The sequence below is a fragment of the Chelonia mydas genome, chromosome 2 (genome assembly GCF_015237465.2).
Source record: "Chelonia mydas isolate rCheMyd1 chromosome 2, rCheMyd1.pri.v2, whole genome shotgun sequence".
NCBI classification, from domain to species: Eukaryota; Metazoa; Chordata; order Testudines; family Cheloniidae; genus Chelonia; species Chelonia mydas.
Genome location: NC_057850.1, coordinates 66,803,100 through 66,817,924, shown reverse-complemented (window position 1 = coordinate 66,817,924; position 14,825 = coordinate 66,803,100). Strand labels below are relative to the sequence as shown.

The following is a 14,825-nucleotide window of genomic DNA, read 5'->3' as shown; positions in this document are numbered from 1 at the left end:
TCCAGCTGTAATTTCAGTTTTATTTGTCTGTAGGGTATGTTTATACAGTACATATCACAAACAGAGAATTAAATATGAAAAGCCTAAATAAACAAAAAGTATATTTAATATCTAAAGAGTACTGATACTGCATTTGATTTGACACTCAGGTTTGAATACTTCTTAAATTAAAGGGACAAAGGCAGGTCAAATTTGGCCCCATGTGAAGTAAAAGCAAGTTTTTCAAAATCTAAGATCAACATAATAGGTCTCTCTCTCTCTCCCCCTCTCTCATTTAATTCCCATGAAAAAAAAATTAAGTGTTCCCCTATACTGTGTGCAACCCCAACAGTGCAACACTGCCCTAGTGCATTCTGAAAGGTAACTACAAATTAGCTAGTCTGTTTTCATTGTCCACCTTGAGAAAAATGCAAAAATAAAATATCTAACTTACACAAAAATAAGTTTTAGTAAAAATTCTCAGCTTTAATGGTCTAATGCATTAAACAGAACAAGACATTAAATTTATTCTTAGATCATGATAGTGTCCCCTTAAGTTTTCAAGGAGATCACAAATCAACAGACTTTGGAAAGGGCATTTGTTTTCACATGACATGATTTTTTTCAAGCTTAAACATTTTAACTAAACATGTTAAATCAAACAGAACACTACAGTGTACACAGAGATGAATTGTTTATGCAGATCTTATAATGTACAGATGATGTTTGTTTCCCCCATATAATGACTCTACACTTAATATAAAACCCTGATACTGCAAACATATGCACATAAGTCCCATTTAAATCAATGTGACTAAGTTGTGTGTAAAGTAAGGCATGTGCATATAAGTGTTTGCAGGAATTAACCAAACTGTTACAGTTAAGTGAAAGAGATTTGCTCTTCACCTCTTTAAAAGTGTTTTGTTTTGTTTTTAAAAAGGCCTACCAGGAGATGATGGCCTCCTACAACTAAAGAACACTTCCAGACATTGATTTTACAGTCACTTACAGTTTGAGTACTTATCTACAGGAAATATTTAAGGTATTTTGCTATTCAGACAATTCATACATTAGTCAGTGATTCAGTTCAGATAAAAATTCAGTTTATTGTCAATGAACAAACCTAGCCCAATCCAGCAACTCCTTCTTCAGGCAAATCCCCTCACTCATTCCAATGAGGGTATTAGCTGAGTTGCATAATTGGGGGCGAGTCAATTTGTAATTCTGATATGTAAAAAAAAATTTATATAGTTTTCTACAAAAACAGTTTAGTGAGATATATATATACAAAAATTATAAAGGCTGTTTATACTGTTGAATATGGAGAAACTCTGAAAACAGAACATTACAAGTTGCATTCTATTTTGTAATAAAATTAAAAACTCTGACTGTTGCAGTTTTGAATATTACTCAATCCTTCTTTCTAAAAGATTAAGCATTCAGTTCACTGTGCCAAAAAAAGATCTGGTTTTCTGTTCGCAGATTTATGGGCCTACAGTCTTTAGTCAGGGACAAAAAAAGCCATGTGGTTTTACCCTGAAAAATTACTTCATAAAAAATATCATTATGGGATTCTGTATGTATTGTGTCTTACTGGTTTCTGTAAGAAGTTTGCTCAGTTTCTTGGGGGTTCTTTCTTTCTTTTTCTTCTAATAAAGCTCCAGCCCCACAAACTCTTTCTGGGCTCCAACAATAAAGCTGGATACCTTCCAGCTGAAGCATTACCACCAGGACTACAGGTTCTGCATGTAAAGAAATCTAAGCGACTAGTTACACCTGTCTATGGCTTTGAATGTAGCCAGGATGGGCAAGGAATGGAGTCCCTAGCCTCTGTTTGTCAGAGGATGGAGATGGATGGCAGGAGAGAGATCACTAGATCATTACCTGTTAGGTTCACTCCCTCTGGGGCATCTGGTTTTGGCCACTGTTGTAGACAGGATACTGGGCTGGATGGACCTTTGGTCTGACCCAGTATGGCCATTCTTATGTAATTTAAGTTTGTACAGGTGTAGCCAAGGACATAATCTAAAGAAAATGGGTTTTCATAGGTGTAGTTCAGGGCTTTATTTGGCTGGAAGAACCTCTATTACTGGTAATGGTATTTAGATAGAAAGAATCTAGCTTGCATGTCAGAATCCGCCATGAGCTTGCAGGCTTGGCAGTTAGACAAAACATTTTTTTTACCTGCAAATTTGAGATGGAAATTATCAAAAGACTATGAATATGGAAGCCTCCAACGTCATTTTTACGAAGTTATTTTTCAGTATAGGACTGCACTTGAAAGCTAATTACTTTAGTGAAATTTTTACCTGAGTAAGACTGCAAGTTTGGGCTCAAGTTTGATATTGATCACTGGGGGAAGGAAAAAAAAAAATCATTGCTCACAGCTCTTGTTAAACTATACCGAAAACATCTGCATTAAAAAAGAAATATTAAGACAATGCATTTAATAATTAATTTTGAGGATAATATGTTACAAACAGTTTTGAAAATATTACAAGTAAATGTGTAGTTTGTTATACACCATACACTAGTCTTCTTTCTGCTGTGTCTCAAATCGTTCCATTAAAGCCCTAAATACGTTTCCTGGTATTTTCTGATGTCTGTCTATTAAAGACTGGATTGCAGCCTTTGCCTGTTAAGAGAAAAAGAAATTGCAAGGAAATTAACTGTTCTTTTTATATTACACTAGTTGGAATACAGTAATTCATAGAATAAATTTTCATCCTACTAAAGATTCCAGAATCCAGGGTGCAATACCTACTTTTAAATTAAAACCAGGGGAAACGTGCATGGGATCTTTTACAAAGAAACCACTTACAATTTATTCCTTTACAGATGCCAATGATCCTTGATGTATCTACCTTTGATAAGTAAATATACGAAGTATAAATGGCAAAGCAGCAGTGAAAAGTACATGCTCACTCACCTAAGTGTCTAAACATGTAAAGTTTCCATAAAAATATAAAGAAATTAAGCTAATGATGTCTCATAGCTATCATAATGGGAAAGTACACCTACAGTACATTGTTTATCTGAAGCTTTCAGGCGATATCCGAACCCTTTTGATTAATTGGTCAAGTTGTCATGGGAGACAGTCCAACAGGTTTTGAAGTCTCCATTTAGGATTGGAGGAAATGTGGGCAGGCACTAAGTAAAAAGATATCAAAGCCTGACGTACAACTCCCTTAAATGACAAATAGCAAGCCTCCCTTTCCAAATCCCACTAGCTTTTCAGCTTTACAGGACTAGTGCTTTAGGCAAACCATAGGGGAAAAATATCTGAGCTTTAGTTAAATGGGATTCAAGTCACACAGTCAAACATTTATCAGCTATGTCATCTTTCAATAAATATGTTCAAGGAGAGCAAACCAGCTAATGAGACCAACCAATTTGATACTGACACAGTCAAAAACTTTCATGAGATAGTGAATGATCTCCTTTCAGAATGCTTATAAGTACATATTTGAAGAACTTGTGATTATTGACCTAAAATCGACATTGCCTGCACCATTCATACCTGCCAGTTCACCAAAGATCTGAGGGCCTCCCGTACTCTGCACTCACAAAAGCTAGTCATAATTATGTGAACATAAAACAGTAATAGACCATAAAACAGAAAAAGATGACTGAACTAGTCATCTATGAACATACTAAATTTGAAGAGCTTGTGCATGTTGTGTGGTTGTAGGTCAGACACTTAAGATGACAAAGAACTAGAATGTGTAGCTGGAGGCGAAGAGATCACTTCGCTTTAATGTGATTTTACTTCCTGTTAACATCCATAATTCTCAGTAGCAGATCTGGTGGGTTTAACGTTTTTTAGTAGCTTTCTTTTACATAAGCGAAGAAATAGAGGGACCTCCTTTGGGACAAATGTAATGACTTTCATGAACAGGTAACTACAGCTATTTTCATCAGACTAGAATTCACACTGGAACTTAAGAAAAGCTGTCATTCTGATCCAAATAAACACCACACACTGTTTCAAGGGGCCTAGAACCTATTTCTGTGTCAGAACTTCCTTACATCCATTTCATATATTATAGCTATCAGCATAGGACAGAAGAGGGTACCAAGAATCAAACAATGAAGAAATCTATCATGAATTCTGACAACATAAGACAGGGATGTAACAACTATAGATGTGTGTTAGAGGGCCTCACTGCACTATGTAACACTTAATTAGCATACTCTACGATAAAAATCACTAACTTGAAAACAAGTACTTCCAGTATCTATATATACAGTAAAAGCTGTTTTATCCAGCACTTCACCAACCAGAAAGCTCTATAAATCAGAATTTCTGATCTTCATTGAAAGTCCGGTTTATACTCCAGTTGGCACAGGGCCAGCAGTGTCTTGGGGCATGGGAGGAATGTGAAGCGCAGGCTCTGGAAGGGAGTTTGGGTGTGGGAGGGGGCTCAAGGCACGGGGTTGGGGCACAGGAGGAGGCTCAGGGTGCTGGATCAGGGGGGCGCCCACCTAGGCAGAGGCGCGGCAGGTGGCTCTGCACGCTGGCTCCGCAGCTCCCATTGGCCGAAAACTGCAGCCAATGGGAACTGCAGGGGACGCGCCTGTGGGCTGAGGCAGCACACAGAGCCACCTGCCATGACTCCACCTAGGAGCAGCTGGGACAGGTCGTCGCTTGCAGGGAGCCACCTGAACTGAGCGCCCCCAGGATCCAGCACCCCACATGCCCTCCCACCCCACCACACCCAAATTCCCTCCCAGAGCCCACGCCCTGCACCCCCACCCTCTCCCCAACACCCCACCCAAACTCCCTCCCTCTTAGTTAACCGGCATTTTTCATTTACCAGCACACCCACCCCCCACCCCCCCGATTCCCCCAACATGCTGGATAAAACAGCTTTTATTGTAATAAGCTTCCAGGATTGTCACTCTCTCCTTATGTCGCTCTGAAGCCTAGAGTTTCTGCTGAGTCAGTGTGAAGGGATAGAAACAGCTACAAGCATGGTGGATGGATCTCTTTGTTTAGAATATCACCAGTTTCAATCCTCACTGGGATTTGTGGTCCGTTACTGTCCAATTTTTAAGTTCTCAGCCATTTTGACTTTATGAATTACACCCATGTGACAGCTTTGCCAAGAATCCTCTGCCACTGTGATATCACCACCCTTACTCTACAGGTAATTTGCATATAATAATTTCATAGGCTGTCTGAGGGATATTGCATAGATGGTGGATCTCTTGGTTCACTAGGTCCAATCATCACTGTGATTCACAATCTCTTACTGTCAAATTTGTGAGTTCTCATCTATTTTTTATTTATTTATTTTTTTAAACACTCGCGGCTTCATGACAGCAAGGACTTTCGACTACTAGTATTTTAAATCATAACGGTTTCAATATTGCAAGTAGAAAATAAACCCCAAACCTTACCTTTCCAGACAGTTCTGCAGCATTTATATTTGGATCATATGGAATAGGATCTCCAATGTATGTACGAAATTTGACTGGAAAATCTCCGTATACAGGAACGAGTGGCAATCGAAGACGTTCATACATCAACCTAAATAATCCTGTTTTTTAGGTTAAAAAGAATATTAATTTGCATTTTGGGAGGCAGTAGATAAATTAACTTGTAAAGTACAAGACAGTTACCTTTTCCATAACTGGTGTTCTTCGAGATATGTTGCTCATGTCTATTCCACAATAGGTGTGTGTGCTCGCCATGTGCACCGGTGCTGGAAGTTTTTCCCCTAGCAGTAGCTGTAGGGGGGAGCACCCCCCGCAACCCTTGGCACAGTATAAGGGGGGCTGCGCTCCGCACACCCTCAGTTCCTTCTTGCCAGACCATTCTGACAGAAGGGAAGGAGGGTGGGATGTGGAATAGACATGAGCAACACATCTCGAAGAACTCCAGTTACGAAAAAGATAACTGTCTTTTCTTCGAGTGATTGCTCATGTGTATTCCACAATAGGTGATTCCAAGCTATATCTGTTGGAGGTGGGTAGGAGTTCACAAGTTCTCAGGACAGAGTACCACCCTGCCGAACCCAGCATCATCCCTGGCCTGGGAGACGATCACATAGTGCTAGGTGAACGTGTGAACCGAAGACCAAGTGGCGGCCCTACAAATGTCCTGGATGGGGACGTGGGCCTCAAAGGCAGCCGATGAGGCCTATGCCCTCACAGTGGGAGGCAGAGGAACCCCCACCAGCTCATAACAGGAACGGATGCACGAAGTGATCCGCTTTAGAAAGCCGCTGAGTGGAAATCGGCTGAGCCTTCACACGCTCAGCCGAGGTGACGAACAGTTGCAAAGACTTTCTGAACGGCTTGGTCCGCTTGAGGTAGAAAGTCAGAGCTTGCCTCATGTCGAGCATGTGGAGACTGCGTTCCTCACTAGTTGCGTGAGGCTTGGGGCAGAGGACTGGCAGAAAAATGTCCTGACCCATGTGATAGGCGGAGACCACCTTCGGAGGAACGCGGGGTGTGGGTGGAGCTGGACCTTGTCCTTATGAAAAGCCGTATACGGTGGTTCAAAGGTTAGGGCTCTGAGCTCAGAGACCTGCCTTTCCGATGTGATAGCTACCAGGAAGGCCACCTTCCACGAGAGGTGAGACCAGGAACACGTGGCCAGTGGTTCAAACAGGGCCCCCATGAGACGAGCCAGCACCAGGTTTAGGTCCCACTGTGGAACCAGGGGCCTGGAATATGGGTAGACATGGTCCAAACCCTTAAGGAACCGGCCGGCCATAGCAGGGGAAATACTGTGTGTCCTTGCACCGGCGGATGAAAGGCTGATACGGCCGCTAAGTGTACCCTGACTGACGAGGGCGCCAGTCCCTGAGCCCTCAAGTGGAGGACGTTATGAAGGATAAGCTGGATCGGGGCGGCCATCGGGGAAACACCCTGGCCTGCCGCCCCCCTCAAAAACTGAGCCCACTTCGCCACATAGGAGCGGCAAGTGGAGGGCCGTCTACTTTCGAGGAGGACGCGCTGAACCTGTTCCGAGAATGTCCTTTCCTCGCCACCTAGCCGCTGAGCAGCCACGCCATGAGATGAAGCGTTGCTAGGTTGGGATGGAAGAGACGGCCCTGGTCCTGAGAGAGCAGGTCTGGGCGGAGCAGCAACTACCATGGCAGAGCTACCGCCAGCCTCAAGAGGGTCCTGTACCAGTGCTGCCTGGGCCATGCCGGGGCAACGAGGAGGACCCTGGATTTGTCCTTCTTTATTTTCTCCAGGGCCCTGCTGATCAGAGGGAATGGGGGAAAGGTGTAGAGGAACTGGCCTGACCAGGTGGAAGGCTTTTAGGTAGATGTCATGGGCTATACAGAAGTCCCACAGACTGGGGCAGAGGATCGGTCCCCGCCTTGCCCACTGATATAGAACAGGGGTCGGCAACCTTTCAGAAATGGTGTGCCGAGTCTTCATTTATTCTCTTTAATTTAAGGTTTTGCGTGCCAGTAATACATTTTAACTTTTATTAGAAGGTCTCTCGCTATAAGTCTATATATTATATAACTAAATTATTGTCGTATGTAAAGTAAACAAGGTTTTCAAAATGTTTAAGAAGCTTCATTTAAAATTAAATTAAAATGCTGATTTTATGCTGCCGGCCCGCTCAGCCTGCTGCCAAACTGGGGTTCCGTTCACCTAGGCTGGGACCCCAGCTGGCAAGGGGCTGGCAGCCAGAACCCCAGACCAGCAGCGGGCTGAGCGGGGTCAGCGGCCAGGACCCCAGACCAGCAGTGGGCTGAGCGGCTCAGCCCACTGCCGCTGTGGGGTTCCGTCCACCGGCTCCTGCTAGCCCGCTGCTGGATCCCAGGGATCCCACCTCTGCCCACACAGAGTGGGTACCTATCTTCTCCCTGGTTCTAGGGCATTCTCTTCCTCTCTCTCTGCACTGAGCTGAGGGTGGGAGTGCACAGAGTTGGGGGTGAAGGAGCAGGCTGGGGGTTGGGGTACTGGGTCTGGCCAGGAGCTAGAATGAGGGAAGGGGCTCAGGGTTGGGACAGGAGGTTTGGGTGTGAAGTGGTTACCAGGGCAGCTCCCATTTGGTGCGAGGGGTACAGATGGGAATGTGGGGGTCGGGGTGGTGCAGGAGCTCCCGTTTGGTGCTCGGGCTGGGGGTGGGAATGCGGGGGGTGCAAGAGTCAGGGCATGGGGTGGGGGGCGCTGGGTATGTGGGGGGGGCGCTGGACTCAGGGCTGGGGTCATGGGGAGGTGCAGGGGTCAGGGCAGGAGGCTGGGGTATGTGAGGGGGATGCAGGGGTCAAGGCAGAGGGCTGGGGGTGTGGGCTAGAGTCGTGGGGGTGCTCCCAGCCCCTTGCCCAGAGCGGCTCACGGCAGGGGGCTGGAGGGGATATGCCCTGATTCCACCCCCCTTCCCCAAGGCCCCGTCCCCACCTCTTCTCCGCCTCCTCCCAGAAGCAGCAAGCGCGCTGCGGCTCTGCTTCTCCCCCTCCCTCGCAAGGGCCATCAGCTAACCGGCAGCAGGGAGAGAGAGGAGGAGGGGCAGGACCCCAGCATGCTGGGGGAAGAGGCGGGGGAGGGGGGACCTTGCCTGCCCTGCAGCAGCAGCCAGCAGGACCAAGCTTCTTCACCCTGCCCCCGTAAGGTGGCAGGGGGGTGGCGGAGAAGAGCGGGCCAGGGCGGGCAGGATTTTTAATGGCATGCTGCTGCCTGCCGGGGTCCCGGCCTGGGTTCGGCAGCAGGCTGAGCGGGGCCGGGGGCTGGGACCCGGCAGGCAGCAGCGTGCCATTAAAAATCGGCAAGCGTGCTATAGGTTGCCGACCCCGATACAGAACATCAAGGCCATGTTGTCTGTGAGGACCCTGACTACCTTGCCCTCCAGGTGCGAGCGGAAGGCCATACACGCCAGTTGCACTGCCCTGAGTTCCTTGACGTTTATATGAAGGGGTAGGTCTTGTAGAGACCACAGGCCTTGGGTCTGAAAGTTCCCCACATGGGCCCCCCAACCCAGGTCTGATGCGTCAGACACCAGCTCCAACAACGGGGCCCTGTCCCTGAATGGGACCCCTTGGAGCATGTTGTTTGGGGCGGACCACCACCGCAGGGAGGTGATCACCGAGTTCAGCACGGTGAGGACTTTGTCCATTCTGTCCATGGCTGGGAGAACTGCGAGGCCAGCCAGAGCTGGAGGGGCCTCATTCTGAGTCTGGCGTGACGGACTACATTTGTGCACACAGACATGTGACCCAGCAGTTGCAGGCAAGCCCTGGCTGTCGTCACCGGGAACCTTGTGACCGAGTCGATGAGCCCTTTCAGGGTCTCGAACCTGTCTGGTGGGAGAGAAGCCCTGGCCGACGTTGCATCCAGCAGCATCCTGAAACTCTATGCGTTGGACCGGGACTAACGTGGACTTGGCGTTGTTTATCAAACAGGCCCAGGGCAGTATATGTGGACAGGAGGAGAGCCACATGATCCCTCACCTGCAACCGGGAGGTGCCTTTGATTAGCCAGTCATCCAGATATGGGAATATTTGGACCCCCTGGCGTCTGAGGTAGGCCACTACCACCGCCATAAACTTTTTAAAGACCCTGGGGACAGCGGACAGACCAAACGGTAGGACCGTGAATTGGTAGTGACTCTGTCCCACCACGAACGGAGGAAGCGTCTGTGCCCCCCCGAATACGTGGATGTGGAAGTACACGTTTTTTAGATTGAGAGCAGCGTACCAGTCCCAAGCATCCAGGGAGGGGATAATGGAGGCCAGGGAAACCATGTGGAACTTGAGTTTCACCATATAGTGGTTCAGGCCTTGTAGGACCATGATGGGCCTGAGCCCCCTTTGGCCTTCGGGATAAGGAAATACCGGGAGTAATATCCCTTGCCCAGGAACTCCTTGGGCACCGCCTCTATAGCTTCTAGGTCCAGGAGCCACCCCACCTCCTGCTCAAGCAGAGCCTCGTGAGAGGGGTCCCCCAAGAGGAACGGGGGCAGAGGGCGGTTGGGCAGGGAGGAGGTAAACTGAAGGGTGTAACCTCGGGAGATGGTGTTGAGGACCTATCAGTCCGAGGTGAGCCGCGACCATTCCAGGAGCAAAGCACACAACCGATTGGAGAAAGGGAGCTTTATTGGGGGTAGGTCCATGCTGAGAACTGGCGGGGTACCCCCGAGCGTCCCGTCAAAAACACCTTTTGCCCACCTGCTTGACCTTAGAAGACCCAGGCTGGGGGGCAGACCAGGATTGCCATTGCAGGTGCTTTCTACAGTCCCACTGCTTTTCGTGGGAGGCCTCGTACTTCAGGAAGGCGGCCTGGGTGGGAGCCTGCTGCAGCTTCGGTTTTGCCAGAGGAGGGTCATAGAGGCCCAAGGTCTGGAGGGTTCTGCGGGAGTCTTTTATGCCATGCTGCCTTGTGTCTGTTTCCTCAGCAAACAGAGCCTTCCTGTCGAAAGGGAGATCCTGCACTGACGACTGCGCTTCGCTGGAGAGCCCAGAGAGCAGAAGCCATGATGCCCGTCTCATGGACACCCTGAGGCCATTGACCATGCGGCCATGTCAGCTGCATCCGAAACGGCCTGCAGGGATGCCCTTGTGGCTGCCGCCCCTTCCTCCACGAGCGCCTTAAACTCGTTCTTATCACGCTCCTGGAGGGAGTCCTCAAACTTGGGGAGGGATTCCCAGAGGTTAAACTTATAGCGATCCAGGAGAGCCTGATGGTTTGCTACTCGTAGCTGAAAGCTTGACAACGAATAAACTTTGCTCCCAAAAGTATCCAGCCTCCAACAGTCTTTGTTCTTGGGGATCAGGGCTGGTTGCCCCTGCTGCTCCCTGTGGTTGACTGACTCAACCACCAAGGAGTTGGGCGTCGGGTGGGTATACGGATACTCGTGTCCCTTCGTGAGTACAAAGTACTTGCGTGCCGCCTTTTTAGAGACGGGAACCAATGAGGCTGGTCTTTGCCACAGGGCATTTGAAATTCTTGCCACCCCCTCATGGAGTGGCAAGGCTACCCTGCCCAGTGCTGAAGAGGACAGCACATTGAACAGGGAGTCTAAGGGTTCTTCCATCTCCTCAGCCTGGAGGTGGAGGCTCGCTGCCACCCTTTTTAGGAGGTCTTGGTGAGCCTGGTAGTCCTCCTGTGGGACGGAGGAGGGCAGGGCCGCAATCAGCTCCTCCGGACGGGGTGAGGCTGGTGCGGTGCTTTGGGTGTTGTCCGGCACCAGAGGATCCAACACCTGGTCAGACTCCGGGCACGGTACCGAAGACACAGGTCCCACCGACCTTTTTTCTGGCGGTCTAAAAGATGGATGCTGACAGTGCTTCCGAGGCCCCTGCCACCGAGCGAGCCCCCACCAGGGGCTGCGCCGGAGGCCACGGTGCCCACTGGTACCACTGGGCCGGCCACGACACTTGGTGCGCTTGCGCTTGCTGAGGCGCTGGCGGGGCCAGCTATCCGGGCTGGCTAGCTTGGCCTGTAGACGGGCGGCTGTGAGGGGAGGCTGGGTTGGCGTATGATCCGCCACTGCCTCTGGACCGGTGCCGGGATCTACGTCAGCCACGGGACCGTGATCTCGAAGCAGAGGAGTGGCACCGATGGTAGTAGCTGCTCCGCGAACGGCCTCAACGGGCGGACCTGCGTCGGAGAGACGCCGGCGATCGACGCCTGGGGCTACGGTTCCTTGGCGGAGACATGGAACGGGAGTCCGAGCAGGAATGGCGTCGATGATCGTGCCGCGACCGACTGCAGTATCTCCTGCGAGACAAGGACCGTTGGCGGCGTCTGCCACGGTCCCGTTGATATTTGCTTTGCGAATATGAGCAGTGCCGGGAGTCCCGGTCGGACAGCACTCATCTGGACAGTCTGGGCGGTGAGCGGTGTCGGGAACATTCCCTCGACCGAGACCAGTACCGGGCCGGTGGCAACTGCAGTGATCCCAGCAGCGGCTTGCCTCTGGAGTGTGGGGCTAACATCGGCAGAGCTCCAGGCACCGGCATGGACATGACATCCCTGGCTGCCTAGAGGGCTTCGGGCGTAGATGGCATCTGGACATCAGGAGAGGCCTGCTCCGGCAGGGCTACTCCGCTTAACGTGAGTCAGAGGCCTAGGGCCTGATGGGGATCGAGGACTATCCGACATGGGCGTAGCCTCTGTCCCAGATTTCCCTTAGTGCCACTGCGAAGAGGGAGTCTTTCCAGTCCTCTTGGTGTGCCCCGTGGTTGGGGAGTGGTGCTGACTGGATGATGGTACCAGAGGGTCTCCATGTACTGAAGCCGCTGTGCCGGGTACCAGTTCGGAGTGGCGTGCTGGGGTCGGGGCCAGCATCAACTCCATCAGGATGGCCCGGAGCCTATGTCCCTTTCTTTTTTTAGTCCGGGGCTTGAAAGACTTGCAGATCTTGCACCTTTCGCTGATATGGGTTTCTCTCAAGCAGCGCAGACAATCCGTGTGTGGATCGCTCCTTGGCATAGAGCGCCTACAAGAGCTGCACGACTTAAAGCCTGGGGCACGGGGCATGCCCCGGCTCAGGCTCAAATGATTAACTAAACTAACTGAATTAGCTAACTGACTACAGGTACTACTGAACAAATGAGTTCGGGGGACAAGCTGCAGCAAAGCTGGAGCTGAGCAGTTCCGACGCACCTTCACTGGCAGCAAGAAGGAACTGAGGGTGGGGGGAGCACAGCCGCCCTTATACCTCGCCAGGCAGGCGCCGCTCCAGGAGTCACGGGGGGGCGCTCCCCCCCTACGGGTATTGCTAGGGGAAAAACTTCCAGCATCGGTGCACGTGGCACACACCTATTGTGGAATACACATGAGCAATCACTCGAAGAAGAACCCAGGCCTCTGATCTCAGGTTCCCAAATGAACAACAGTATCTTTGAAGTGCTATTCCACCCTTGATCTTCACTTTGTAAAAATGGAAGAGTCACAGCCAAAACAAGAATAATCTCAACCCTCTGCTATGATGCCTGGAAGGGAGTTTTTTAGAGTTCTCTTCTGCCAACAGCAGAAGGTAATCCAGTGACTGCCACTGTAAGGACAAGGAGAGCTACTTTAGATGGGAGTTCAGATTAGTAGATAGCCTCCTCAAAATCCTGTGGTGGGGGGGTATGGCTGGAGGGAAGAAAGGGTGCAGACAGGACAGCAATCCCTCCCCTGAAATATCTAACAGGAGAAAAGGAAACAGGCACCCCAGGAGACCCTCCTCAACCGATTCGTATCAGGGGGGATGTAAAATATTTATTTTTTAAAACCTTCAAAACAACTCCCTACCAAACTAAAATGCACACGTGCACGCACACACCCCTACCTCTTCCCCTTGGCCCCCAAAATAGGAGAAGGAGAGAATGAACCACACATGATAGAAGTTAATCACATTGCTTAACACACTACTGAAAGATAATAGGGTAATAAGGGCAATATAAGAACCTATAGAAGACTAAAATTTAGAATAGAACTAGCTACCTGAATTTCAGGTATTTGGGGTCTGAAAGGAAGGGAAAGGAATCCTTCAATCGGAAGAGGCCTGGGTGAGAGAGGAGAGTTGCACACACAAAAAACCTACTGCTCTGGTCCCCACCATGTGGAAGATCAAAGAGTCATCCTGCACTAGTGAGAGTGTATATGGCATATTATATTTTGATTTTTAGGAGACAAAATCAGATGCAGTAGACAGCATTAAGTGGCCTCCATCATATGCTTATTTATTTTACTTTTTTTTTTAAAGCACTTATCTCAAGGGCACCAGAGTGGAGTCATCTCAAAGCTGTGACAGTACTAGACCTGTGACCTTAGACTAGAACTTAGTTTAACACAGTGTAAAGGGATAAGAAAATCATCAGTGACTGGATTTTTAAGTTTTGTGTACAGAGCATTAAGACCTAAGAAAGTCCAAATGTAATGAAAGCAACGACTGGTAGACATAAAAGGACAAAATACACCAATAATAAGTTAACTAAATTTCTCTAAGATATCTACTAATCCTACTGCAAATAGCAGGAAAAATATTAGATCGAAACTACCCCATTTCTTCCTAGAATAGAAATAAACTCCCAAGGCACTACAGATTGTAGCACTTCCAGGGATGGAGCTTTTTGCAAAAGCCAAGTTTGGGCCTGTATCTTTAGAATTACAGAGGGTAGCACCATGGCTTAGCTAGCGTGTTTCTAGTGAAAAGGAGCTCCTGGGTTTCATTCCCAGTGATGCCTTCCTGAGCTGGCCTCTCTCCTATGCTGGTAGCCTGGCCTAAGGCACTGGATAGAGGCTCCAGTCTTTTTGGGGAGGTGGGTTTGAATCCCACCTCTACCATATGCCATTTTTACAGGAGGAGGTCAGACTAGATGATTATAATGGTCCCTTCTGGCCTATGAATCTTGAATACTGCATCAGTTAATGGTTGTATGTCTATTTTATAGTGCATGGAGAACATGTGGCTACCTTGCATTTCTCCATTTGATGCCCATGCTCTCTCTGCCCAGAATTCTGCTTTCAGTCATGATCAGGGACAATGTCAGGAGGAAATATTGCTTTTTGCCTGTAGTACTGTGAAATAGGAGAAGGAGCAGCTCTGGTTGAGGCCGAAGGAACTACACAGACAAATATGGAGGAGCCTGGAGGAGAGGTGTGTCTAATGCAACCTGCACTAGTGGCTCAGCAGGGACCCTGTCATCTATCTGTCCTAGGAGGAGACTGTTCAGACTCCGTGTGTGTTTTGGAACAACTGAAGGGGGAGGGGTAAGTGGAAAGAGAGAGGCAGAACGCATATGTATTTTCACACACGTTTTCTGCCTGATTAGAAACTAGATATGGATTAAAATTAAGTTGAACTGTTTAGATTTTTTTCCCCACCTTTAAATAAATGTAGGCAGCATTAAAAACTTTTTTTTTGCAAATGTTCTAGAGGAACA

The 14,825-nt window shown here is 48.7% G+C and overlaps 1 protein-coding gene across 8 annotated transcripts in view; it reads right to left on the bottom strand.

Annotated features, from left to right (window-relative positions):
* The window catches only part of LOC102935831 (transmembrane protein 68), a 42,808-nt gene continuing 27,983 nt past the window's right edge, over window positions 1-14,825 (bottom strand). For 5 of the 8 annotated variants that reach the window (XM_037892611.2, XM_043539617.1, XM_037892610.1 and 2 more), the window contains 2 exons: window positions 5,383-5,522; window positions 1-2,614 (listed from right to left, as the gene is read on the bottom strand). In XM_037892611.2, coding sequence (XP_037748539.1) covers window positions 2,510-2,614; window positions 5,383-5,522 — 245 coding nt within the window. In that variant the 3' untranslated portion in view covers window positions 1-2,509. Of the gene's footprint in view, window positions 2,615-5,382; window positions 5,523-14,825 lie in introns of those variants that run through there. The other 3 variants (XM_043539620.1, XM_043539616.1, XM_043539619.1) reach the window with 2 other exon arrangements.